Source organism: Podarcis pityusensis (assembly GCF_964106645.2).
Source record: "Podarcis pityusensis genome assembly, chromosome: 6".
In the NCBI taxonomy this organism is placed as follows: domain Eukaryota; kingdom Metazoa; phylum Chordata; class Lepidosauria; order Squamata; family Lacertidae; genus Podarcis; species Podarcis pityusensis.
This window is the reverse complement of record NC_138030.1, coordinates 62,741,185-62,768,653: the sequence shown is the minus strand read 5'-3', so window position 1 is coordinate 62,768,653 and position 27,469 is coordinate 62,741,185. Positions and strand designations below refer to the sequence as shown.

The following is a 27,469-nucleotide window of genomic DNA, read 5'->3' as shown; positions in this document are numbered from 1 at the left end:
TACAGACAAACACAGTTAAACTTGATGATTTGCCTCTACTTCATTTTTAACAATACTGCACTAGCTGTGCAAGAAGAGACTTTCAGTCTGGCAACCTTATGTTGAATAGTGGATGCTTTCAGACTTACAAATACAGTGATTTGTTAACATGGACAAAATTAGCTGCTAACAAAGATAACCCCTGGCCCAATCATACTATGCCTGAAAGTGCTCAGTACCAGTATAAGACTGCAAGTTGCTAATTTCAGCCAGCACTAGAACATGATTTTATCCATGACAAAGTGGAAACTTTTACCCCCTTCTTAACAAATTCATGCATGGGATTCTGAAGTATGTCAGATAAGCACTGAACCACCTTCACCATAGGTGGGCTTTTTTTTTGCACTAGTGCAAATTCAAAGGCATGTTAATGGCAACTGTGTAAGAGCAACATGGCTCACCCATGTTTTGCTTAGCAGAGAATGAAAATTAAGATGTAGGAATATCCCCTCAAGACCAGATTGTCTTGCAGAATAGAAAATAGTTAATTCCAGCAGTTACTGTGTGTACAATAAAATATATTCAAGTCTTGCCGGTTATAAAGGGCTCACTTTTCTATCCAAGCTTTGTAAATATCAGAATAAAACTTTACCTGGGCTTGCAGACTCAACAGAAGGCTATCAAAAAAAAAGAAAGAAAGAAAAGAAAAATGTTATCAGTGAACAATTGCCAAATATTTTGCAATACATTGTGAAATATTAAGCATAAACCAGAATATTTCTGACTTTCACTGCAACATTTCGATCAATCATATATAACAGCCTAGAAGTATTTACGTATTGAATAAATAAATATCTGACAGAAAACACACTATACCACAAGACTGACACTATGTAACAAAAGACCATAACATTTACCCTTTGTTAAAACATAAAAACAGTAAGAACTGAAAATATGTATATCACAGAAAGTTATCTCTAAGCTGCATTCTTACTTGGTATAAGCAATGAAACACAAAAATCTATCATCATTTCACGTGAAAACTTTTAACAAATGCCATTTCTACTTTCTAGTTTTTAAAGTTCGATAAAGCAGAACACATATACGTGCAAAAAGCCACAACCATGTGAGGGCGTTCACATTTCATAATGTGAGTAATGAATGCCTCACTACATGTTGTTACATCATGATAGTCCAGTAAAACAAGGTTGTGTTTTAGCATTTCTGCAACATACAGACTAGCAATGTTCAGCTCAATGAAACACAGCTTTTTCCATCCCTAGCTATTATTGGAAATTGCTTAAAAGTAAGCCGCTCAACATGCAAGACACATGACAAATAATATCAGTACACTATGTATTTAAATGGATCTCCAACCCAGTGAAAGAAATTAGCCAGACGTCAGGAATGTTTTGCGACTGATGCAGGTCGAATTGCAACCACGTGGGGATCTGTGGATGCCAGGTTGGTGACTGGGGAAAGCAAAATGGCAGTCAGAGAAGGATATGAAATATTTTCCTTGAAGCCTGAATTTGTTTTATTCTGGATTTGATGTTTTAATGTGTTGTAAACATTTTTGAGATTTTTTTCTTTAAAATATAAAGTGGCATAGAAATGAAAATAAACAACACCAATATCGGGGGGGGGGGGAGAAGACATTCCATTGTGGTAACTGTAACCTAGGTTTAAGGTGCCATTTGCTGATTAGCTTATATAGCTGAATTTCTAACACTGACCTCCCCTCCTTTTAAAAAATTAGCTTTTCAAATGTTACAGTCAACAATTCAAACACTTAACAGTGTCATTTGTGTCTCTACCAGCACAACGATCATTTTATTTTATTGCTAGTTGTCTTTCTGGATCACCCTTGTTCCCAAAGGAGCCTAAGGTGTACAATATAACATAAAAATAAAAATATTAGGATTCACCTGCACAAGAACTTCTGTTTGCACAACAGGGTTCCCCGTTCAACACACCCCAATTGGCTCTGGAGGGGATCAAAACAGCACACAAGGGGAGGAGACATGGGATTGTTTTATCTGGAAAGCTGCAATGCTTGTACAGATGAAACAAACGGAAGCCCACAGCACCGAATTCCACCAAAAATATACATAAGAAATAACAACAAACATACAGTCAACTTGCAACTTTCACACCATTAACTTGCACAACCTCAGCTTTATGTGCGCGGTGGCCAGCTAGCTGAAATCACACAAATGAAATGTATGCAAGGCATAGAGCTTTAAAGCTGTTTCTCAGTGTGGGAAGAGCTTTTCGCCTTGCTTATCGGGTTCTGAGAGACTCTTGTGACATCTCAGAGAGCCCCACAAGATCTTGAGAGAGCCTCCTAGAGTCCCAGAGCCCAATAATTAAGGCAGAGAGCATAAATGCTCTCAGCCTTGCATGGGGGGCAAGGCTGCTTGGCGTCAAATGGTTCCTTAAACCAAGGTTACAGTCGCCAAAACGGAATGTCTAGTTGCCATTTGGGGGAAAGATGGCTCTAAAGTCTTATTTTTCAAACAATGGACTGACTGTGATTATCAGTTAAACATCCAGCTAGTTTCGATGACAACCTTGAGCTAGGTTAAGAACTTTGAGAATTTAAGAAAAGTCACTTGATTGTCCAGTTGACTTGATAAAAGTCCACATATAAAAGTCTATGTATATATTGGCCTACGTCTACCTCTTTTTCTTAATAGTGAGACAGACCGTTCATAACGTAAGAATATTCTTCATAGCTTTGAGCAAGGTAGCGATGTGGGGTACAACAAGCTACAACAATTAACTATAATGTTGTTCACTGCTCCTGTTCAGGTTGCACAGAAAAAGCATTTTGGTTCCTGAAATTCATTCTAATTATGCAGATAAAATATAACTGATAGAATTCTACAGTATGTAGTATTAGTGTGTGAAAACTGTTAAGATCCAATGATTCCCAGGCATGCACCTTGAGATGGTGATATCAGGCACCATCCTGGCACCCAGGCATCTTCACTTGGTGACACGTGGCTGACAGCCAGGTGCAACATGTGCCTGGTTCCTGGCTAATTTTGATCACTGTTTGGCACTGAATGCCTCATTCAAAAGTGAAAAGTTAGACAAGAGGCTGAAAATATTTCATCACTATCTCCTATAATGTTAAAATAAACAGTTATGGGGAAGGCAACTTAATAGGGACTGTGGCATAGGGGCTGTTTTTATTCTTTAAATGCACCCAAAGCTGCTATTTTCCCATGGGAGAAACAGAGATTCCCATATTATGGTTGCTTGCTTTCCTGGTAATACAAATAGTAGCTGGTGGATGGATTTGGATTAGAAGAAGGCACAGGGAAACAATGAGCCCTTCCCCCAGCAATTGGAAGGCGGCTGTATGTGATTCTAATTTAGATTTTTTTTAAAGAAGATCCCAGTTATGGCTTTCCTGCATTGGAGATACACATCCAGCTCACATCTAAGCTACCCAAGACCTGTCTTATATACATCTGTACTAACCAGAGATCTCTACATATCAGCAGTGGAGAACATCTGGCCCTCCTGATATTGTTGGACTTCCAACTTATATGAACCCCAGACAGCAAGGCCTAATGGTTTGGGATTATGGAGCTGTAGTCCAACAACATGCGGAGGCACCAAGTTCCTCATCCTTGCTATGCCTCATCTACAAGTGCAGGTCACACTGAGGCATTTTCAGCTCTGAAGTTACATTACGCAGATAAGAAAGCAGCAGTCTGGATTATTTTAGTCAAGTACTTTATCCGTATTTTAGCAGGGAATGGATTATTTCAATTTACTAGATAAATTAACAATAGTTAAAATTGTATTTTTTATTAAATAATCAATAAAACTTAATTTTTAAAATATATCAGATGACACTGTATCATAAGAGGGTACAATTTTAACTATTCTCATGAATGTGTGAGATATTTCAGGCTCAAAGAAACTTTAAACTTGTTCAAAAAAAGCAAAAAAATTTTGTAAAAAATTTATTTCAAAATCAAATTATTTTATAACCACAAAAAACACCCTCCTTATTTTTAAAACATAACAAGTGCATTGTTAGCCCATTCTACAAAACAAGTCTGATACACGTCGTAGTTATGGTTTGCACAGGGATTCGAACCGCTGACCTACTGATCGACAAGCCCTAGGCTCAGTGGTTTAGACCACAGCGCCACCCGTGTCCCTTCATTATTTTTTTTAAAGAAAATCTGAGTCATGAGAGCATGGTCAAGCATTAAAATCAGGTGATTTGGCATGGAATGACCCTTCAATCTGTTTTTGTCTGCAGCTTCATCCATGTGCAATACTGGCACTTTTGCTTGTTGGTCTATTTTACATATCACTCTGACTAAAGCACCAAAGGGTGAAAAATGCAGACACAGTTCCGCCACCTCAGTTTCCATTAAGAAGTTATATCAATATCAGTGCTCAGATACAGTTAATAGGCTGCACATCTATTGAAGGTACAATCTACAGAAAGTTGCTTTGCTGCAAAGTAGACTCAATTCAAGCAGTGACCGGTTCCCTCTTCTTTGCATTGCCTGTCAGCGTGCACTCAAGATTAATAGTAATTTACCTCATCCTCAGGCAAAAAACTCCACAAACTTCAAGTTTTCGCAGGACAACACAGTTATCTAATTCCTTCACCCCAGGACTTTCAAATTCTCCATATTATGATTGTCCAAGGTAATGAACCACCACCTTAGGAAAAGATTTATTCTCTACCTTTACTTATACATGATATTAAGCTGACTGTCCCTGTACACTCAAGAAGATAAAATCATGTAGTGTTCCAAAAGTCATATTGAAACCTTAAAAATGCCTTTTCAATAGTAAAGCCTAAGTTCTCGTGCAGGTGCATTTATTATTTTAAGTAAAGGATGCTGATTTTAAAAAATGGAAATCACTGTCCATTCAATGTTAAATTTCTTTGTAATTTAGTGAAGTCAGCTGAAAAGACTTACAGAACAATTCTAACTAAAGGAAGCCAGAAAAACTTACTTGTTAACAAGGTCTAGGTTACCCCTTTTCCAAACTCTGTTCAAGAGGTGGACTACTGCCAGCTCAGTCAGCCTGAGCCTGGTAGAGGAATGTCAGCCAGCATAGCCCTGACTGAGCCTAACCTCATCCAGCTCAGCTAGAAATCTAATCACCTCAGTGGATCTTGGGTTTACATTGCACTGGACAGAGGGGGTCTGTGCACCTGACCTTGCCAGCCTCCACTGGCCTCTAGTTAACCACTGTTTGTGGAAATATACCACGCCATTGGCACAGAGCTCCCCCTTCCAATCAACACGCGTAAGTGTGCAGAAGTGCCATTGGTGAGATTCTCCAAGCGCAGCAGGTTTGTGGATGCAATGGTAGCCTCGCCATTCTGTAAAGCTTCACTGGTTCAAGTGGGGAGTTAGCATCGCTCCTTAACAAATCCTGTTGATTTTAACAGGACCTAATTTCAACTAATTTAGTCTGGAGCTAATCCAAAGGCAGAGAGTTGTAAGGTCAGTTATTTCCTAGTCAGTATTTATCATGAAAGACATTTTGCCTAAGAGAACTCTTAAAAGTATAAAATTAACAAAATTTTATTTGCTTTGTTGCAGAAGCTAAATGCTTTAGGTATTTATTTCTGCCCAAAGTAAATTATGTGACATCTGGCCTAGATGCATATTTATATTGTTGCTGGTTACAATTTAACTCAAGTTGTGATTATTTTTAATTCCTGCCCCCCAAAAAGATCAATTTGCAAAAAACTATGCATACTTGGGTTAAATTTTGCATTATCCCTTGAATAAGGAAATAATGATCTACAACTACGTGCAGACTTTCTTGACATGGGAATTTTTGTTTATTTCCTTGCTACATTTGTATCCTGTCCTTCCTTGAAAGAACTCTGAGCAGTGTTTTAGCCAGTATGTTAGCCTTGGGAAATGCATCTTGACCAAAACCACCCAGGAAGCTTCACAGCTGAATGGGTATTTGAGTCCGGAACTGCCAATTCTCAAATCCAAACTCTGCAGCCAGTACTTTTACAATGGCAAAAAGTACTCCTTTCATTTGCAAATTATTTATAGTCCATATGACGGGGGAGGGGGAGGGGGAGGAGGAGGGGTTAAGATCAAGCACATGTATCCTAAATTATGTTGTTTCTAAGGATATAATTACATGGTGACTACTTGGGATTTCTGAGCACTGCCATCAGTTATGTCCCACAAACAAAGCTGCTCCCACACTAATAAGCTTTCCACTAAATTCAGTCTTTTAACTTCCCTTCTACTGAACAGAAGCCATGTGCAAGTTTTCAAATGCTAACTATACCAAAAACAAATAAATGCACTTCAAACATTTTATCTTTATATTACCTCTCAAAATATATTAACAAATGTCAAAAAAACATGAGGAAGAATACAGTAAAAATGTAACTGAAATTCATGCACAGTTTGAGGAGGGAAAAGGTACAGTTTAACCATGGTGATATATTTCTCTCACCTGTGGCAAAGCCCAGGCCACATCAAGTTGGTCCACTACACCTGTAAGTATGCTAGTATGACCCAGGACTTACTACTGATATAAATTGTTTCAGAAACAGCTTTCCACCGGCAAGTGCAATCACTCACTCTAATAACAAACTCAGGAGGTGAATGAGCAGGATTAAAGACAAAATGGGGTCACTGAGAGACAAAAGGGTACATTGAGGGGAATCCCAAGGTCTGCAGAAGTACAAATTTAAGAATAAATACTTAAAAGGGAGCAAATGCCTCAATGAAGTACTCCTGTGAGAACTGAGCATTGTGACACTGACTCTTGACTAGAAAAGAAACAGAAATGGGAAGTACTGGAGAAATTGAATATTCTGAACTTCTGAAGGATGGTCTCTATCATTTCTGCTAAGCTGCAATGATACACTGCAACATTTTGTTGCAGAACTCACTATTCATGACTAGAGCAATATAACAAAATGCTGATTTCCAAAGTGCATTACTGTGCTTTTATCCAAAGTCACTAACCTTTGTACATTATTTTGTATTCCTACATTAGCTTGTTTCCTACCACAGAGGACGAGGTGTAACAAAAATCCCAAAAAATGTCTTAAAGCAATGGCTACTGGAGGCAAATATGCAAGCAAAAGGATTTTGTCTTAAAATGTGCAGAGTTTACAGGAACTCTCCTCAGATTACAATGTATCCTCAAAATCCCATTTTCAATAGTGATATGAACACAACTGTCCACAAAGTATAGACAATATAGTATAGCACATGCCACCATGAACTTTGATAACTTTATATATTACTCTGAAATGGCAATTCCTCATGTTACTAAAGCAGCAATATAATGCCAATGCATATGGCAACAGTGTACTGCCAATACCAAAATGATGCAAATATGTCCTGGCCAATTTTGGAACTTTAGCTCTCACACTCAAGTGTGCTGGAAGTTTTCCACTTGAATTTAGCACTTGCACTCATATTTTCAAGTGACTAATGAAACTTATCTACATTTCATCTTCATAAATATACAGCCTACAATGAACATACAAGCTTGGATTGTGACATACTGGCAACAGAAAGTGAAAGAACTAACTCCCCACGCCTCATTACAAAAATGAAATGGAAATTAAGCCTATGAAAACACATCTAAAAGTGTAGATATAGTTACGGGAAAAGGAGGTTTCCATACAAAGTGTTAATTTTGATAGGGCAGAATACATATTGAAATGTAACACCTTCCCACAATCAAAACTAGGAAAGAAGCACCATCTCTACAACAAAAAAATGACCAAGTGATCTAGAAAAGGTTATAAGTTGACCTTCCTGATTTTGATATTTAAATAAAGTAAAAGTTGCTTAATTAAAAGCAGCCTTACAAATAAATCCATCAAAGTTAGTAGCTTACAATAGTTTTGATTAGTCCATGTACTCACATCTACCTGTTTGTAGCCTTTTCAGAAGTGGTGCCCCAGGTCTGACATGCTTTTCCGAAAGAAACTTGCTTTATTTAGCATGGCCTTTTTGGCGCTAGGTAGGACCCCCCCCCCCGCCCATGTTGTACACAACTACTAAGATATTGCTTCATTCTTATTCATTGTTATAATTGCTTTTATTGCTTTGTTATGTTTTTAAAAATCATTCATAAACCACTCTAACAGCAAAGTACCCAATACCACAAATAAATTCAATGGGAAAATGTTCTAAAGCCTGTCACCAAGAAGTGCTATTTACTTAAGGAGACCAAGGCCTAAGAAGCAATGAAATATATGGGGTGGAGTAGCAGATGTGTCCCTTTTAACTCCGTTGCATATCTACAGATACATGTGTCTCAGGGAAACCACACAACGGCCAACAGTGATAACTCTCCAATTTACAAGATTCTTCCCTATCAGAAAGCTAAAAGGGGATATGGTGGAGAAGAGATCATATGAATTATGCCACTGCTTCAACTGGGAGCTTCACTTTTTTAGGTGCTTGGTGGGGGCACAATATAAATTGCATCACTTCCTGGATAAACCCCTAAGCTAGGCCTAGGTGAACTGTTATTTACAAGCCTGCTTTAAAGAGTTTGCCAAACTTTTATTAACCAAAAGGTCGTCAGATTTCAGCACCATATACTACTGCTTGAAGCAAACACACTCCCCAAACATTTTTATTATTATTATTTGTGGGAGCCCATAGGATATTGCATTCAGAGGTTCTGGGCAAAATCTCATCTCATAGCCACACAGTTAGTGAGGGAGCTTGAGCTAAAAACCACTTCGAGCTGCTCAGACTGAGGAGGAATGTGAATGCAAGAGTGCTGTGGATGATAACACATCATATTGCAGCCCAATTTAATTTTTTTACAACGTAATGTGCCAGAACAATGCTAGTCAAAGTGCATACTGCCTCTCCCTTTAAAAGGGGGAAAGAGCAACTCTCTTTCCGAAGAGACACGACTGAAATCTCCTACCAAGAACAGATTTGGAGGTGGGTTTTTTCGTTGGGGGGGGCGGAATTAAACGTAATGCGTCTTCCTAAAGATAAACAAAGCTTTCTTAATTCCCCAGGAACATTCCTTCTCCCCCACCCTCACCCCGCTTCTGTAGAAAGCAAGGGAGGTCGTAATTGAGGGGGGGGGCGAATCCTGACGGCCCCGAACAGGAAAAGCTGCTTCTCTCTCCCCACCCCTATCATAGTAAACGACCCTCTTCTTCCCCCACCCTAAAGAGAGACGACAACAACATTTCCTCTCCCGCCGGTCCTCACTCCCAACTCTCCCCGCACCCAGCCATCCTCCCAAGTTCCAGAAGGGCCGGTGCGCCCTCACGGACCTCGGTGGGCCGGGTGGGGAGGCGGCAAGTTCCCCACCCAGCACGCCAGGCCCGTCTCGGGACCTCCCTCCTTTCCCGCCCCTGGAACTTAACTTGTGGGAAGCGAAAGCACAGAGGCGGGCAGGCAGCGGCCGCGCAACAAGTTCCCGGCCGGGCCCCGACTAGACTCTCCCCTCCGGCCTCCTCCTCTTCCTCCCCGTTTCTACCCGCCGCCCTCCTTCCCTCCCTTTCCATCCCCCTCGCCGCCGCCCGCGGCTCTCGCTCACCTCCGCCATGTTCGCCGCGCAGCTGGGGCGGGCCGAGCCAGGAGAGGGGAGTCACATCGCCGCCGCGGCGAAGAGAGGAGGAAACGGCACGGAAGGGCAGCAGCAGCAGAGGAGGAGGAGGAGGAGGAGGCGACGACGGGTCACGGTCTCTGTGGGGCAGTAGTGGTGGGAAGGAGGAAGCGGGGAGCCACCAGGGGGAGGAAGAGGAGCCAACGTCACCGCGCAAACGAGGTGGGCGCGCCCGCGCCGCTGCCCCTCCTCCTTTCGGCGAGCGCGAGCGGCTCGGCGGAGTCACGAGACTCGAGCGCCCGCTCTCCCAGCCTCTTACCTCAGCGAGGGGCCTTGGGGCGGGGGAGACATTGCCTCGCCTCCCAACCGTATAAACGGTTTCCTCTGGTCCCTCTGAGAAAGGGGGGGGGGGCGCCGTGTTTCTAACGCCTCTTCCCCCCGCCCCGTAGTTTGTTATTCACACATATTCACTCGCTGCTAGCCAAAGCAAGGGGCATGATGCAACTTCCCCGGGCTGACAGAAACTCAAAAGTGGACCCGCCAAAATGAAAAAACAACCCCGAGAAGCTCCTTGCGGTTCAAGCCGGCAACGGAGCTTAACCAGTGAAAGCCGAAAGCTTGTACTCCCCACACTGCTTTTATTTCCCTCCTTCCCCCTCCCTTTCGATAACGTTTACGTATTTCAAAGCGTACATTTTTTAAAAAAACGTCGGCGGGACGAATTTCGTGTCATGAAAATAGAAATGCATATGCATCCAATGACATGTTAAAGTCTGCCTCTCCTCCCCCCCCCCACCCTATGAGGGGCAAGGAGGGTATTAAATGTGGAAGATACGTGAGAAGAGAATGGACGCCTCCCCCGCCAGGACCCGATCAATACTCTCCTACCTTCACGGCCATTGGTCTTTAAAAAAACGAAAAAAACCCGCAAAGGTCCGATCAGGGATCATTTGACATCACGTCTAGTTTCGTCCCGTGCATTTGCTCACCCAACTAGGGATAGCAGTTTTGGGGGTGGGGAGACAAGCTTTTCGTCGAAGACATGGCGGGAAAGGTTAAATTCTCCCCTCTTAGCGCGCCACAGACCGATCCTGACGCGACCTCCCCACCTCTGCTTTTTATTTTTTTTAAAAACCCAATACGTGAAGCCTCTCACGTATGGTGTAGTTTGGCCCTTTGCCTGAGGTGAACAGTAGTACTCATAAACTACGTGCGTGCGAGGGAGATGCAGAAACAGGAAGTTAGGCGATCTTGAGCTAACAAAACTAAGAAGCTATTGCCGCCTTGTTTCAGAAGACCTCTCCCCTCTTTTGAAATTAAAACCCTCTCCTAATCAGATTTGCTGCTTGTCGACATTGGTTTTTTTAAAAGTACTGCTCCCTATATGGAACTAAGGTTTAACCCGGTTTAAGCCTATGGGAAGAGTCTAGTAAAATCTGGTGCATTATGGGTAAAAGCAGGATGCTGTTGAGGTGACTTGATGTGCTATTGGTGGTGGTGGTGGTCAAAGTAGTAAACAATGACAAAACAGACTGGTTAGTAGTAGTAGTAGCTGCCGGGTGCAGAGTGCAACCAGAAATTACATGGCGTCTGTACGATCTAATTCTATACATGCACACTTAAAAGCGAGTTCCGCCGATTTCTGCAGGACTTGTATGGTAGTAATGGGGCATAGGATTGGAGTCATGTGCTAGTGGCCCAATCATAGCATGCTTGCTTAGGTTCTGTACACATTACTGGATTAAAACACAGCTAGGTTGTTCTTTTCCTCAATTCATATCTAAGCTTGGGGGGCACATCAAAAGCCAGTATTTCATAAGGAACAACACAACAGGTATGGATTGTGGCTAACATTGTGTGTACACTGCTTTTCCAAACCACTGGTGCAAGCATACTGGATGTAAACAGGAATGTGTACACAGACTAAGAGTAAGTCCCATTGAAATTACTGGGGTTCCTCCCAATTAAGAGTATATAGTATTGCAGCCTTACAATGTCATTGTTTGGAATCCCTCATCTTCGCTAAGTATGTATGTAACACCAAAGAGATTTCAATAAACCTATGCAAGTGTGCCTCAGCTTTATAAAGATGAAATCAGAGGTGTCATTTTAACTTGCCTGGACATGTCTTCCTTACTGAGGAATTCATGTATTTCAAACTGCCTCAGTTGCAACGAAACATGTCTCTCCCGTATTGGTCTCCACAGCTACTGTCTCCTGAGATGGACAGATGTCAACCATGAAACTATGTCAAAGAGAAATTTTGCCAGTATTGCAGGCAGATAAGCCACAGCAAATCAGGAGGCCATTGTTTTTATTTAAATAATCTAATGAGCCTGAATTATCACATACATAAAGAGAATTAGAGTTTTATGGATTATAATTTATATGTCTAGATACAGGGCAGTAACTTAAGTGTTAAAGGCAATCACAACATTTTAGAATCCACAGAGAAATCAAGGGATAAAGTGAAATAAAGTCTCTCTTAAGATTGCTTCATGGGCTTTTAACTTTTATTAAACAAGCTCTAATTTATTTATTGTTCCCAGCTATTAGTTTCACAATTTGATTGTGTGTTACAGATTCTCATGCATCTTAATTATTTGCCTTGGTTATATACTGTTCACAAGTACATGCATTTAATTATATGCATCTAAGCCCTTGAACTCAGTGGATTCAAATGTGCTTAAGTGAGCTCTGGATTGTGTCACTTCTGCATCCTAGACCTCATGGGACAGAATTGTGAGTTTCCAAGAAATCCCTGTTTAGATTTTGAAACTGAAAGCCAATTACATTTTGCCTACTCAGACAGGTGTTTATTAACATTCTGTGTGTGCTCTTTGGTCACATCCACACTACACATTTACAGAACATGGCTTCCCCAAAAAAATCCTGGGAACTGTAGTTTGTTAAGGTGCTGAGAATTGTAACTCTGTTAGGAATAACTACAGTTCACAGGACTTTGGGCCCGGGGGGGGGGGGGGGAGTCATGTACTTTAAACATACGTGCGAAAATTGCAAATATTGTAAACAATAGTGGCTTTCTAAAAAGAATCATAAAGGAAAAACTTGGGAGAGCCCAAAGGAGAGGGAATATTTGCATCATTTATAGACCACCCCTTCCAGTTAAGCTATCTTGCTAGGTTTAGCTTGCAAATTGTGTCTTAATCTAGCACAATTACCATACTATCACAGTGCACGTTAGTACATATACAGTATAACATGCATTGTGATAATATAATTATACATGAACATGCATTGTATCTATAACACTGCAATGGTATTTCACATGGTGCACATGGTATTTCAAGTAATAAAGATAATATAAACTGTATTTAGTTTATGGGAAATATTTCCTTGGCTGCCTTTTCTTTTAACACTATATAATTGCAAGTTGGTTCTTTTCCCAAATCCCGACTAGTACTGGTAACTAACAATCTGCACAAAGCCAGATATGATGGAAAGATTTTTTAAAAAAACAAAAATAATTACAATTTCTAAAAAAAGGTCCTCCCTGCAAATGTTACATGTACAGAAATGTTACATATGAGTTTCTAATGTGATCCAAAACCTTAGATGCATCACTTTAATCTGGTTTTCAGTTACAAAAGATATGTTTTAGAAAGTTGTCATTTCCTGTAGAATAAAATTGTGGTTAAAATGTCTCAAACAAGCTCTTTTCTGTTTATATTTGATTCTTGTGTGGAGTACAAAAGCATTGCAAGCTACTGGAGTGTTAACCATTCTTTAAGAGCAGCTGTCTCTTTCAAATCCCACAGCACTGTAGACTTATTTTTTACATCCCCCTTAGCATCAGATCTGCCTTTATTTCATGTAACAACTCGATAATTTTCAGAACATTTCAGAACTGATGGCAGGGTATGAAACACACTGCAGGGTCCTTGTTATCCAGAACAAGGTGCAACTGGCACACCAGCTAACATTACACTTCTGACCATGCCCACTATCTGACCATCTTCTAGGAGCACTCCCAAACCATCAACTTTGTTTTTCAGGGTGACCTCATTTAAGGCAGGCAGATCCAGAATCTAGCAGGTTGCTCAGCCTCCCACCAGAAGCAACTCCATCTTATTTGTATTGTGTTCTAGGGTTTGTCCAAAGTGAAGCAAAACAAAGCACTTGCTTGTAACTTTGTGTTACCTTATCTTTGCCTCTTTTAGTGCAGGGTTTTCAATCCTCTTAAAGTTCAAAATGGCAAGGATAAAACAACAACAACTTGCCTTTAAAGGGGAGGGAAAGTCCAGGATCCCACTGGGATGGGGAGGATGTCACATGGATGCCCCTACATTAATAGAGAGACAGGAAGGTGCAAATCCATGTTTTGCTCCAGGGTGGAAAGTCCTCAGTTCACCTTTATCCAATCTCTTTCTGACTTCAAACAGGTAAGTGCATTATCAAATTATTTATGAGGTGCTTTAGAGGGGGAGAGTGCATTTCATTTGTTCATAGATGTCCAGTGGTGTTTGTTGAGCACTATGAAATTATTTTTGTAGTCTATTAGCAGGGCTGGATCTCGACCAAACAGGGCCTTCCCTCCAATTGTTCAACTCAGAATAATATCTTTTTAGTGTTTGTAGCCAATTTCATTATTTTGACGAACAATTTTTATGCATGATATACCCCTGTCATGTAAGACAACAATAATTTGTATGGATCCAATCACTCATTCATGCATACACTATTTGTTGAACAGACACTGGTGTTCTAAATTTTTGCAGTGAATGCAAAAAACCACAACCAACCCCAAACACCCACATGACTATTAACTATGTTCACCACACACATCAATGCTGCCATCTTTACAAGTGCAGATGAATTCCTTGCATATTTGTAGCTGATTTAAGTTTATCAGAACTTGAACCATCCTGCGTGTTTCCTTCTGCATCCTTATATTATATGCTCAGCCTATAATTGTGTAATTGAACAAAATTATTACATAGGTATCAAACCAGCCTCCAGCAGTTTGTGCTCTAAAAGGCAACTCAGACTGCAGCCCTGTCTAAAGTTACTTTTAGTAAATATATATTCCTGCAAAAGTGACTGAATTTTCTGTCTCATGGAAAGAATGGCATGAAACAGTCTTACCAAGGTATTTCATCAGATTCAAAACATAATAAATGATATGAAACTTAGGTCAAAACCATTCAAGGCAGACTGGAAAGATAGAGAACCAATAAATTTTAATCATACATTTTTATGATGGTACTAGAAACAAATCTCATGCAAGATTCCCTCACTGCATTAAAAACAAACATTAATTTACAAGCCTTTTCTCTCTCTTTCCTGAAACTTGTATAGATATCCACATTATATATGGGTTTCCTTGCTGACAATACGAGCCAAGCATCTGGAAATGTATGATGTAGCTCCATAAAACAATGTACTTTTAAGTGCAATCATATTTCTCCTATCATGCACTTTGGTGACATTTAGTCATGCAATCATAGTATCTTTATGGAGTACTGATCTTTTTGGATTTGCATATAAAACAATTTAACATGCAACTAAGAACACCTACTTCTACATAGGGCAAAGAGGTGTGTCTTCAGCATTCAAAGTGCTGGACACACCTGTGTGGAGACAGTTCCACAACTTAGGCACTTCCACAGAGAATGCCCTCTCCTAGACCAACACCCGGAAACCTCTGAAGGCAGAGGGACTACTAAGAAAGTCCCATCAGCCAATCTTAGCACTTAAGAGGTTCTGAAGGGAATCACAGAAGTTGGAAAGGACCGCGAGGGTCATCTCGCCCAACTCCATGCAATGCAAGAATCTCAACTAAATCTGTCAGATATTTGTGGGCTTCAAACACTAACGTGACCACCCTGAATTGGGCATGGAAATGAACCGGCAAATCGTGCAGCTGTTTTAAAACAGGGGTTCTAACAGAGATCTAACAGAACTCAAGCCAGAGATCTGGCTGTTGCATTTTAAAGCAACTGAAGCTTCTTCATCATTTTCAAGGGTAATCCAAGCCTGGAAGCTACCAGAGCATGGAGTACAGTGGCCAAATCCAAAAGAGGTTGTAGCTGGTCAATCAGCTGCAGCTGAAAGAAGGCATTCCTAGTCATCGAGGATGCTTGAGCCTCCAGCCAGCAGTATTGGATTCAGGAGCACCCCTAAACTGCAATCCTGCTTGTTCCAGGGAAGTGTAACTGTATCCAGGGCAGGTCACTTCCCCACCTCCCAGACATGAGAACTCAGGACACATGAAACCTCTGCCTTTTCAGGATTATCATCGTTTTAACTGGAGATACCAGAGATATCCTGAGAGATATAACTGGAGATATCCTGGTACTTTCTTCATGCAAAAACGTGTGCTTCAACATTAAGGTATGTCAAGTTTTTGATGCAATAGGAATCTAACATTACTGAGGGAGAAATACTAGTAGATGGCATTGCATTGCATGGCAACTCAGGACTGCAGGAAAGAAGAATGGACAAGAGCGGGTCAAATTGTGCAATTTTTCCTTATATAAAGTGCAGTGGGAGGAGGAAGCAGCAGCAGCATTCACTGACCGTGGGAATTAAGTTTCTTGAACTGAGCAGATTCAGTTCCAGAATAATCCCTGGCACTTGCAGCAGCAACAAGGGGGCAAGGAGGTGCAGTTAGTATTTCTCCACAGGAGCAACAAGTCTCGGCTGCAGGCAAATGTAAGAGAGCCAATCTGTCTTTTGATCTAGCTTCTCTGTCTCACTAGCAGCCAATCACATGGCTGCATGCTCCAAAGGTAGCTGCCATGGTAACCATGTAAACAGTTTCTTGTTGAAGCAGCAGCTGTTGAGAGAAACAGGCGCTGCAGTGAATGTTTCTTTTGGGGTCTCAGATTTTAAACTGATATCCCAGTGGCCCAGGCACTGAGCTGGTCCTATTTTTTCAGAGCTCCCTACCCCAAGCCCTTCCCCACATTATCCTCTTCCATAGTGGTAACTGTGGTTGCTGCTTATTTTAGTGTTTTGTCCCACCAGAAGGCAGATACAACGCTCAACCATGTCCAACACTACCGCAGGCAACCTGATCAACAAGGGCAGGAAACAGAGCATCATCATCAATAAGTAAGTACCAAAGGGTTACCACGTCAAGTGGCAATGTCTAGGGAGAAAATGGGTTTGGGTTCACAGGAAAAGTACCAATAAATGTTAGTCATTTTGTGATGACATAACAGCTAAGCCTTTCTGATCCTTCCCACATAACTAGGCAGTGTTAGAAACTGGGATAGAAAAGCTAGGAGCCAAATAGCTTCTGGGACCTGGGTTGTGGGCACCAAAACAGAATGTCTGGTTGCCAGTGGGGGGGGGGAGCAACATTTTTTACTTATTTTGATAAGAGCATGAACTCATATGCAATTCACATAAGTGACACATGGTTAATATCATATTTTTAGCAGAAATTCTGAATACGTTTAATTTGGTGTTTACAATAAAAATATTGGTACCATACTTCGGTTTTCGAAACACTCTAATCTTTATGATCAAACTCCTTGAGTGTCAGCCAGGTGCAAAAAAAGGCACCCAGACTTTTTGAGGTGTTCGCAAATGGAGACTTTTTAGGTGCAAAATACGACTGGCGCCCTGCTAATTTCGAACCCTGTACCTAGGGTATTTATGCAGCACAAAAAAAGAGGAAATGTAGCATATATAAAGGTAAAGGGACCCCTGACCGTTAGGTCCAGTCGTGGCCGACTCTGGGGTTGTGGCACTCATTTCGCTTTATTGACTGAGGGAGCCGGCGTACAGCTTCCGGGTCATGTGGCCAGCATGACCAAGCCGCTTCTGGCGAACCAGAGCAGCACACGGAAACGCCATTTACCTTCCCGCGGGAGCAGTACCTATTTATGTACTTGCACTGTGATGTGCTTTCGAGCTGCTAGATTGGCAGGAGTAGCATATATACAGACACACATATAAAATTATTCATTCATAATGGACAAAGGAGGACATGGATTTTATTGAAATTTGTTTATGTTGATTTATATGCGTAGATGTAAACTTAGAAATAACTGCTACAATTTAAATGAAAATGTTCCCATGGTGGGGAAGATAGTGACCCATGCGCCTGCACTGATGCTGGAAAACCTTGAGGTCCTTCCTGTTCTCCCTTCCTGTGTTTCTTTATCTTTGAACCAGCCTCGAACTGGACAGCCTTTTGAAGAGAGGACTGTCCTCTATAAAGCAGGACCCCATGGCCACCGTACACATACTCCTTTAGCCCTCTCAACAGGAAGCTGGGATGAGGGAGGGATCTCTGAATTTCAGTTTTACCCCATGTGCATTGATTCCATTTGTCACCTTGTAAGAGGATGAATGCATCTGGGCACTTGCAGGTTCCTCAAGAGAACTGGGCCAAGGCAACTAGTATATCCTATATGATAATTGTATATGCTAGGAACCACAAGCATCCTTCTGTCACACAACTAGAGAAGTCACCAACTACTTCTTTGGCTTTACCCCATACCTTGAAACAAATAAGGTAAAAGGTTGGCTGCAACCCTGTACTTACATACCTTGGAGTAACTGCTGCCATCAGACTCAGTGGGGGTTACTAATGATGTATAGGAAAGCTGTGTAATGGTCATATAACTACACTGATTTTCATACTACAGTACTTATTATAGAAAAACATAACTCTTGGCAAAAGCCTTGATCATTCCTCCTTTTTCATTAGACCGAATTTCCCAAGCCCCAAGTCAAAATATTCTATTGTTGTCATACAGGCCTTAATACCTGCTTCCTAGCTCAAACCAGTATCCTTTTATGGGATGTATAGATGGCCCAAAGTTATTTTTTTCCACCTCCACATAATATTGATACTATCATTATACGTACCAACCTTACTGAAATGTTATCCTGGTTCAGTTGTAATGCAAAACTATAGTTTAGCGTTACATGCATGTACCTTAGGCTTGTGCACCCACTCCCTCTTCTTGTGTGGCCACAAGGAGGACACTAGAATATTTCACTTTGGTTTTCAATTATCTGCAATTTAGCCTTTCATCTGATCCCTCAACTGTCATTACTCTTATGTATGTTTTACTGAAGCAAGCTGATTAGGTAAATCACCATGAAGACTAACCACAGTTTGTCCAGGTTTGGACATAACACTAAACTGTGGTTAGTCAAAAACAGAAGCAAAAGTTTCCAAGCTTTCCTATGATTTCAGCAGACCCAGTAACATCTTGGGTCACGCTGGAGGCATGAGATTCCCCTTCTCTCCTCCTAACTGTGATCCCCTTCTTGCCCCAAATTAGGTCAATATGGAAGTCCTTATCCAACCCTTTCATATGTTGTACTATAGAGGTGTGGAACAGATGGTATAAGAAACTAGCCTCCACACCAGGGGTCAGCAACCTTTTCCAGCTGTGGGCTGGTACACCATCCCTCAGACCATGTGGTGGGCCAGACTATATTTGGGGGGGGGGAACAAATTCCTATGCCCCACAAATAACCCAGAGATGCATCTTGAATAAAAGCACATATTCTACTCATGTAAAAACACCAGGCAGGCCCCACAAATAACCCAGAGATGCATTTTAAATAAAAGGACACATTCTACTCATGTAAAAACACACTGATTCCCGGACCGTTCACGGGCCGGATTGAGAAGGCGATTGGGCCACATCCGGGCCACGGGCCTTAGGTTGCCTACCCCATCTCCACACCCTCACCGTTAATCCAGCTTCCTTATATACCACAATATCAAGATCAAGAAGAATTAACAATATCTACTATTCTATGCGAAGCAGGGCTACAATGCTGGTGAGACCATTATGAAAACAACGTAATACTTACAGAATCACTTTTGGAACACTTGATTCAGGAACTGATTGACTACTTAGCCACCAAATTAGCATGATCTCGAAGGATCCTATGGTGAACAGTGTACCCACAAGAGCGCTGAAACCTTGTGAATATCTAGCTGTAGCAAGTGCCCAGAAAGGCAGGGTCTCTGTGGTATACTACTGTATTCCCTACGGATACAATCTCAGTTCTCTCCACTGAGTATCTGCCTGTTTGTTGATTGTATAACTGGAGTACTCATATCAGCGCCCACAACCACCTCAATCTTGGGTCTTTTAAAAACACTGTATGACTTTTGAGGGTGGATTCACAAGTTATGATAGTATTGTGATAGTTAAAGGCTTGATCAGTTAGGCAGCCCTTCTGCAAGGATATTCATGGAAGGTGATAAACTCACACTTAAACTGAGTGTGTAAGACGACACAATCCCTGAGATTGAATCTCTTAATATTCTGTGGCAATTACTGAAAAGGATGAGAGCATTTACTGCAAAATGTTTTGTGAATTGTGAAATAAAATAAAATCTGCTAACAAAAACTGACAGAATGGTTCCATTTTGAAGCTACTGCTCTGGCACATAATCTCACTTCTTTTTTTATTAAAGCAGGACCTCAAAAGAGCAGAGCACAGTGAAGAAGTTAGCATCGTCTTCAGCTTCTGGTAGGAAAATGAGCTTCACCAGCACGATGCTTGCTAGCAGAGTTGGATCACTGGCTCGCAGGAGCATACTGATTTCTTCAGAGGGAAAGTCTTTCGAAAGGGGCTCCATAGCAAGTTGCAAACCTCCTATCCAGGTAATGGCATAACATAAAAAAGTAACACAGCTACATTTGATAAATAAATGGGTATGCTGGCGATGCCAGGCGTTTGCTGCACAACCTTTGTGTGTTAAGATCAATCTTATAACGAAAGCTAGCTATTTTCTGAGTAGAGACTTGTGGAAAAATGTGAAGGATACTGTTGATACTGTTTCCAGTAATAAACCATCAAGCAAAGTGTTTTGCTATATAATGTAAGAGTAATTATGTCTACATATTGTGCTTTGCACAATATGGACCATGGGTTGTAACCAGCTACCCAAGAGAGTAGGCTTACTGAAATCAATGGACATGACTTTTCTCCATTTAGTTCAATGGCTCTACTCTTGAGTATGACTTATTTCAAGACAACCCTATGTTTCCAGGCCATTGACCTGTTGTTTGAGTACTGGTCTGCTATCCGAGTACTCAGTCTCCCATATGCCAGTGAAGAATGTTTCTTCTCCATGACGCATCATGACTCTGAGCTAAAGAGCTCATTACACATATCAGTTGAGTACATACATGTGTTCGCATGAAAGTGTGATGGCATGAAGACTCTTCACAGGCCCACATACTCAGTCTATTATCAAATAATATGCAGTCAATCCTATTCAAGTTACTTTTTTGGGTCCGTCCCCCAAAGAAAATTGCCAATAGCCTGGAAAGACTACTTGCAAAAATACCACTACAATTCAAATAACAAGAAAGCAACAATATACTCTATTGATAGAATCACGTTTTAAATTTCCATATTAAAAAACAACACCATCCCCTTCTGACCATATGCAAAGATCCGGTGGAATGAAAATGCCTTAATCCACTTTATGAAAATCATCAAGGAGAGTTTGCTACAGACATCCAGGAGAAGTTGGTTACAGGAAAAAGAGTGTCAGAGGCTCCTGAATACCTGGATGTCATATTACATTCCACCAGACTTAGTCTCATACAAATGTGCATAGGAGGGAGCTTTAGGTTGCAATACCATAGCCATTTACCTCTGTGACACTTAATTCTGAACAGAAAAGGATAAGATAAGATGTTAGGCTGCAGTTTTGTGCACACTTACCTGGGAGAAAATCCAGCTGAGCTCAGTGCGACTTTCTTTTGAATAGATATGCAAAATGATTTGTTCTGTTAGTTTCAAAAAATTAGCTTGAAATCGATTGGTTTTAGCTGTGATGAGAACAAAAATCGGCTCATACATATTTTTTGTGTGTGTCTTGTAACTTTGTTATATCCACAGGTTTTTGATGACCTAGGAAAAGATGTGACTCCCCGTCCACTCTACCAACCTGAGCCAAGTGTTGCTGGACCCACCCCCGGGCCCATGCACAGACCAAGCAAAATCTTATCAACCCAAGATTTTGCTGGGGCAGTGCCAACAGAATTCTTGTCATCCCTCTCTCTGCAACAAGCGTCTGGGACAAGTATTAGCTTAGCAGGCCCATTCTCCAGGTATGACATGGCATCCCAAACCTGTTTGGGCTCCAACAGCAATACATAATATTCAGAAGTGAGTAGAAAAGGGATTTGGTGTTCTCTTACTGCCTTTTTTTGTCGCAAATTTAGTTGTATTGGCTGGGTAAAAGGGCAAAGGTCTTTATAGGCCTGTCTAATGCACCTGTGGGCTGTTTCTCCGATTCCAGTTGTATGAGCAGAAGTTGTGGATGTTAACAGGCTGCAAATTCTGAAGCCAACATCAGCAGCTTTGCAATAATGTGGGATGGATTGTTCTTGCCACAGGGGCTTTGTGCCATGAACTTTTGCACAAAAGGGCGTCTCCTTTAAAAGGATGACTAGTTAGATTTAGATATGATTATGAAAACTACAGTTCAAGCAGGATCCATCCATTTTTCTGTTTCATTATCATGCAGTTCAAGGATAATTGATTGAGTGTATCACCCTCCTTCTCCTAACATATCAAGCTTCTCTTGTGGCAGGCCTGTTCATTCAGCAGTTCCAGAATTAACTTCTTCTTAACCAGGAATCATAGACATGTCAAGCAAACTGGCAGTTATTCGTGGAGTCACAAGGATGAGACAGTGCTCATTCCTAATCAGTGTCCAATCAGTTCCACAGCTGTGACATTTCCCTCCAGTACAGGCATGCCTCATTTTATTGCTCCTTACAAGGACATGGGTGCAGCTGCAGGCAGCCCAGACTCTTCATGGGGAAGGAAATTCCACTGCTGCCCCTGCCCTTTTTCTGGCACTGGGAATGGAGCTGGCTAGGGCTGGAGCTGGGTTTTCCCCCTGCAGCTGAGGGACCTGGCTTAATAGGCTACTGTATAGTGTAAACGTAACTTTTATATGCACTGCAAAACAAAACAAAAAAAGTGTGACTCGCTTTATTGCGGTGGTCTGGAATCGAACCCACAATATCTCCAAGGTATGCCTGTATTCATAGAGCATCCTGATTCACATACTCAAAGACCATCCTGGGTTATTTCCCTCCTGCACTGGAGACACTGGCTCCATTCATTCTTTCACACACACACACACACACACACACACACACACACACACCAGTTCCAAGTCTGCCATTAGCCCAGAGAGGGAAGTTCCTATTGTCCCTAACAGATGCTTCCTTCCTGGGACAAATAGCTGAGGCTGGGATAGGGTATCAGTGGATATTTAAGTTGTGCATGTACTTAAATTCAGAGGTAGTACCATATGCCTTTTCTATGTCTGATGGAGCTCAAACACTTCTGCAGCCTAGTGGTTCTTCATCCGAAATAAATACTCTGTGGCAATTAAACTGCTGTGGGATTTTATTGGTTGGCACCTCATATTCCTGTTATAAGTGCTTTGGCATTCTTTGTTATTTTACTTCCACTACTAACTTCCTCTTTCCCCCCACAAACTACAGAACTTATGGTAGTAGCAGTATTACAAAGTCTACTACTTCTACTGAATCATTGGCAGAAGAAATTATAGAACCTGGAACCAGACATGAAGCGCTTGCTAGTTTTATAGGTAGAGTAAACTTATACAAATGCAATACACTGGAATTTTCTCATGTGGTATCACATTTAGGATGTCACGTGACATTCCAAAATGCTCAAAGTCAGTAAATATTCAGGGCCAACCACATGTTACGGGGATGCATGGCTGCTACTGACCCACATCTCTTCTGCTTTTGTCCCTAGTAACATCTGGTAAAAGAATGGTATATTGCCATTGCTTTTACTGTTCTCTGTCCCTGCTCCATTTCATGGCTACTGCTTGCAGAGGGCAGGGGAATGGATGTGGCGATGTCACATTTCACTGAACAAAATTTACTTAAAGCATGGGAAAACGTGAGTTGGCAACACCTGTGCATCCTTTGCACCATATAGGTAGGCTCTACTGGGCCAACACGCTGTCTCTTATAGTAGTGTATCTTATAGTAAAGACAACCCTTGTAATGTTTACATATGATTTCTTAATTATTTAGCACAAAACATTACAAACCCGTCAACTGCCCCAGAAAAAAAAGGGACATCCTGTTTTTTCTTGTGAGAGGACACTGGCCCCAATGGCCAGTGATTACGGGCTGCACTTTTGGGGGGCATGGCACCCCAAAACACACATTTTGGGGCACAGCATAAGATCGCTGTCCTGAAAAAAACTGTTTTTTTGAGGGGGTGATCTCACACGACTCCCAGGAGAGTACGGTCATGAAAAGATGGCATCCTGGTTTGGGGCCGCTTTGTATCGGAAGGTTTGACATTATTTAATTAATTCACATGGTTTTCTAATTTGGCAGATGTTCAGGTCAGGCGAGAAGCAGTGCCAGAGCCACTGACAAAGCGAGACCTGGAAAAGCGTGTGGATATTTTCCTTACGGAGACAGAAACAATTTGGTTATTTGACATGCCAACTGTCATGCTGTCGACAGAGTCTGAAGAAGCCGACTCTGTGAGGTAGGCACAATTTCTATGTAATGGGGCCCATCTATTGGGCCATCTAGTATTAGCTTTGCAATGAAAGTTACAGCGCAATCCTAACCATGCCTAAAGGTAAAGGGACCCCTGACCATTAGGTCCAGTCGTGGCTGACTCTGGGGTTGCGGCGCTCATCTCGCTTTATTGGCCAAGGGAGCCGGCGTACAGCTTCCGGGTCACGTGGCCAGCATGACGAAGCCGCTTCTGGCGAACCAGAGCAGCACACGGAAATGCCGTTTACCTTCCCGCTGGAGCAGTACCTATTTATCTACTTGCACTTTGACATGCTTTCGAACTGCTAGTTGGCAGGAGCAGGGACCAAGCAATGGGAGCTCACCCCGTCGCAGGGATTCGAACCACCGACCTTCTGATCGGCAAGTCCTAGGCTCTGTGGTTTAACCCACAGCGCCGGTTGGGGGAAGCTCAGTCCCAGGGCCTAATGTGGCCCTTTAAGCTTTCCTGCCTGGCTCCCCGGACTCTTCCTAGTCACACACCCCATACCCCCACTGAACCTGCTTTGCCCTCTCCTTGAGTGTTTTTGCCTGGCTGGAATATGCCCTTGAACTCCGTTAAGGCATCATGCTTTCCTTAATTAAACGGTAGAGCAGGGCTTGTGAGTGGGGGTTGAAATGTGCCAAGTGTACAAAGGTGAAATTTACGTTAATTGCTCTGTCTGCGTTTGCATCTGGCCCTGCCTACAACTATCATGTGGCCCCTGAAAGGTTGCTCAGAAGGGAATGTGGCCCCCAGGATGAAAACAGTTGTACCCCACCCCACCCCTGCCTTGCTGAATTGAATGGAGATTACTCCCAGGTATGTGGGATTAGAATTTCAGCCTTAAAATGACATCTCTCATGGTATTATCCTCAAAGTATTCTCTTTACCATGGGATTTGGGCCCTACTTCTCTGTAAATTAAAATAATGCAGCATTGATTTTACAAAAAATCCAAGCACTAGAACTTCTGAGACTAGAGAGGTTCTACCCCTTTCCTTTGGCAGCAATCCTAAACACAGTCCGCCCAACTATGAACAAATTCGTATTTACAAATCTGTTCATCACATTTACTTGGAAGTAAGCTATAACTATTAAAACCCTTGGTCATATTAACCTGCAGGAAAACAGCAGAAGATCAAGGTTAGAGCTTGGATTACATTGTTAACACAACTTTAATTTTCTGTGTCGGGAGGAGGCAATTCACATAACTTTTCTAAAGGCTACATAACTGCATTGCAGCATTTCAACAATCTGGTCAACAATCTTATCTTCCTCTGAAGAATCTTGTAATCTATTGTAATGCCATTTAAGCACACTGTTCTACAACTACTGGTAAAAACCACACCAGTGCATGCTTATTTCTAAGAAAATTTATGTCCCTGAAAGGAAAACAAAACAAGGAGGAGTTGGAGTACACAGGTGTTGCTGTTGTTGTTGTTAATATACATATGTATGTCTTTTGTTTTTCAAAGAAAAAAGAATGTAGCTTATATGGAACTCTGTAAAAACAGAGCTGGCAATGACCGATATGTCAACAGAATGATGCAAACTATAGGCGGTGCACCAAAGACTAAGGAAATGCAATGTGACAAAATTATCATGGATGACAAAGGTAAATTACAGTTTGGAAATGTTTTTGGAGCTCACTGAAAGAGGCATGGAGAAAGACCTGTAGACAAAACCAAAGCTTCTTTTTATGTGGGAGCAAAGTCCAAGCATCATCTTTTCCATACTCTCATGTAGGTAAATAAGAATGTATGTGGCTCTTGGCCCAAACTTTTTTTCATGTAAGCATCCATTCAGCAGGAAACATTCACATGGAACACCAAGATTTTGCTGCAGAACCCAAAGGAAAAATTAAGAAAACACTGTATTTCTAAAAATAATTCCATCTATCTACTTGCAACATCTTCTCATAAAATATCTGGATATCACTGTGGGCATAGGATTGCCACATTCCACCAGGGGTAGAGCTTCTGCTTCTTTAAGATATCTAAAGAGGACCGTCAACAGGCGGTACTTTTCCTGTCAGTCTAAAATGGTGGTTGGGCAACCTATATACAGTACTGCTGTCCCCATAGCATTTAAAGAAAACAGGGGTCCTTTACCAGATGAAATAGGCTTGGTGTTTTCATGTGGATTTCTCCCTCATTGCCCTGTAAAAAGTGAGTGAACATAAAAATGGCAGATGATAGGGAGATGTACCTGTCCAGGCCTCAAAACTGATATAGCTTTCACTGGGAAAATGATGATCTGACAGCACTAGTAACTCATACTCTAGAAGCACTTTAAGTGTGGTAGGGTATATGCAGGTGTAGATCCCTCTAGGGGACTATATTGCATTAAAATTTGAGAAGACCCTTTAGAAAGTTGGCAAACGTCTCAGATCACATTGTTTCAAATCTCCCAGAAAAATATGCAGCTGCAAACGCGAGACATTATGCACACGTAGAAAGGATTGCGCACCTTCCAACGACACTCACCTCAGCTGATTACAACGAGCTCGTTCAATGAATCTTGCCATTTGCTACTCCAAAGTATAACTACCCATTTAGTTGCAATCGTTTGTAGCATAAAGCCATGCACATGCAGAACAAGGAGCTATCTAACAATGTCCTTTGTCTATAGAGATAATGGCCACTACCTGGGATTTTTATGATTCCTTTAATGCATTGGAAGCAGCTATCGCAGAAAAAAGTACCAGACCAGTAAGTGTGACCAGCAGTAAGTCAACTCTATACAGGGAACGCGACAGAGCCATGTCTGTAGCTTCTGTAGGGAGAGGTAAATTCATTATTTCTGCATCTTTGCTAGCCATGAAAAGTTTCAAATATTACGTATATGCCATGATAATAATAATAAAAAAGAAACAAATGATCATATACATGCAATTACACAGGAGGGTGCTTGCAGCTAGGTTAGGACCCTAGAGATTATTGATGTTGATTTGGGGATGGCAAAGTATAGTAGGAAGAGGACAATTCTGTTTTAACCTCAGTAACTTAATATGGAATCAAGTAACTCGCGGTTAATATTTCAGCCTTTTTGAGTGTTTAAAAGGTAAAGGTAAAGGGACCCCTGACCATTAGGTCCAGTCGTGGCCAACTCTGGGGTTGCGGTGCACATCTCGCTTTATTGGCCGAGGGAGCCGGTGTACAGCTTCCAGGTCATGTGGCCAGCATGACTAAGCTGCTTCTGGTGAACCAGGGCAACGCACGGAAACACCGTTTACCTTCCCGCCGGAGCGGTACCTATTTATCTACTTGCACTTTGACGGGCTTTCAAACTGCTAGGTGGGCAGGAGCAGGGACCGAGCAATGGGAGCTCACCCCGTCGTGGGGATTCAAACCGCTGACCTTCTGATCGGCAAGTCCTAG

At 41.7% G+C, this 27,469-nt stretch overlaps 2 protein-coding genes across 10 annotated transcripts in view; one reads left to right on the top strand and one right to left on the bottom strand.

The window, feature by feature from the left end:
* MIER1 (MIER1 transcriptional regulator) overlaps positions 1-10,636 on the bottom strand; it is a 36,571-nt gene extending 25,935 nt beyond the window's left edge. The window contains exons 1-2 of one of the 3 annotated variants that reach the window (XM_081010945.1): positions 10,441-10,636; positions 632-656 (exon numbers count right to left, since the gene is read on the bottom strand). In XM_081010945.1, the coding sequence (XP_080867071.1) occupies positions 632-656; positions 10,441-10,452 (37 nt within the window). In that variant the 5' untranslated portion in view covers positions 10,453-10,636. Of the gene's footprint in view, positions 1-631; positions 657-9,543; positions 9,808-10,440 lie in introns of those variants that run through there. The other 2 variants (XM_081010946.1, XM_081010944.1) reach the window with 2 other exon arrangements.
* A 414-nt stretch (positions 10,637-11,050) lies between these two features.
* The window catches only part of DNAI4 (dynein axonemal intermediate chain 4), a 28,879-nt gene continuing 12,460 nt past the window's right edge, over positions 11,051-27,469 (top strand). For 2 of the 7 annotated variants that reach the window (XR_013987888.1, XM_081010915.1), the window contains exons 1-8: positions 11,051-13,955; positions 16,543-16,629; positions 19,976-20,165; positions 21,415-21,626; positions 23,040-23,146; positions 23,919-24,075; positions 25,565-25,704; positions 26,721-26,876. Coding sequence is in view for 6 of the 7 variants with exons in the window: in XM_081010915.1 (XP_080867041.1) it covers positions 13,765-13,955; positions 16,543-16,629; positions 19,976-20,165; positions 21,415-21,626; positions 23,040-23,146; positions 23,919-24,075; positions 25,565-25,704; positions 26,721-26,876 (1,240 nt within the window). In the remaining variant the exon portion in view is untranslated. The other 5 variants (XM_081010916.1, XM_081010917.1, XM_081010920.1 and 2 more) reach the window with 5 other exon arrangements.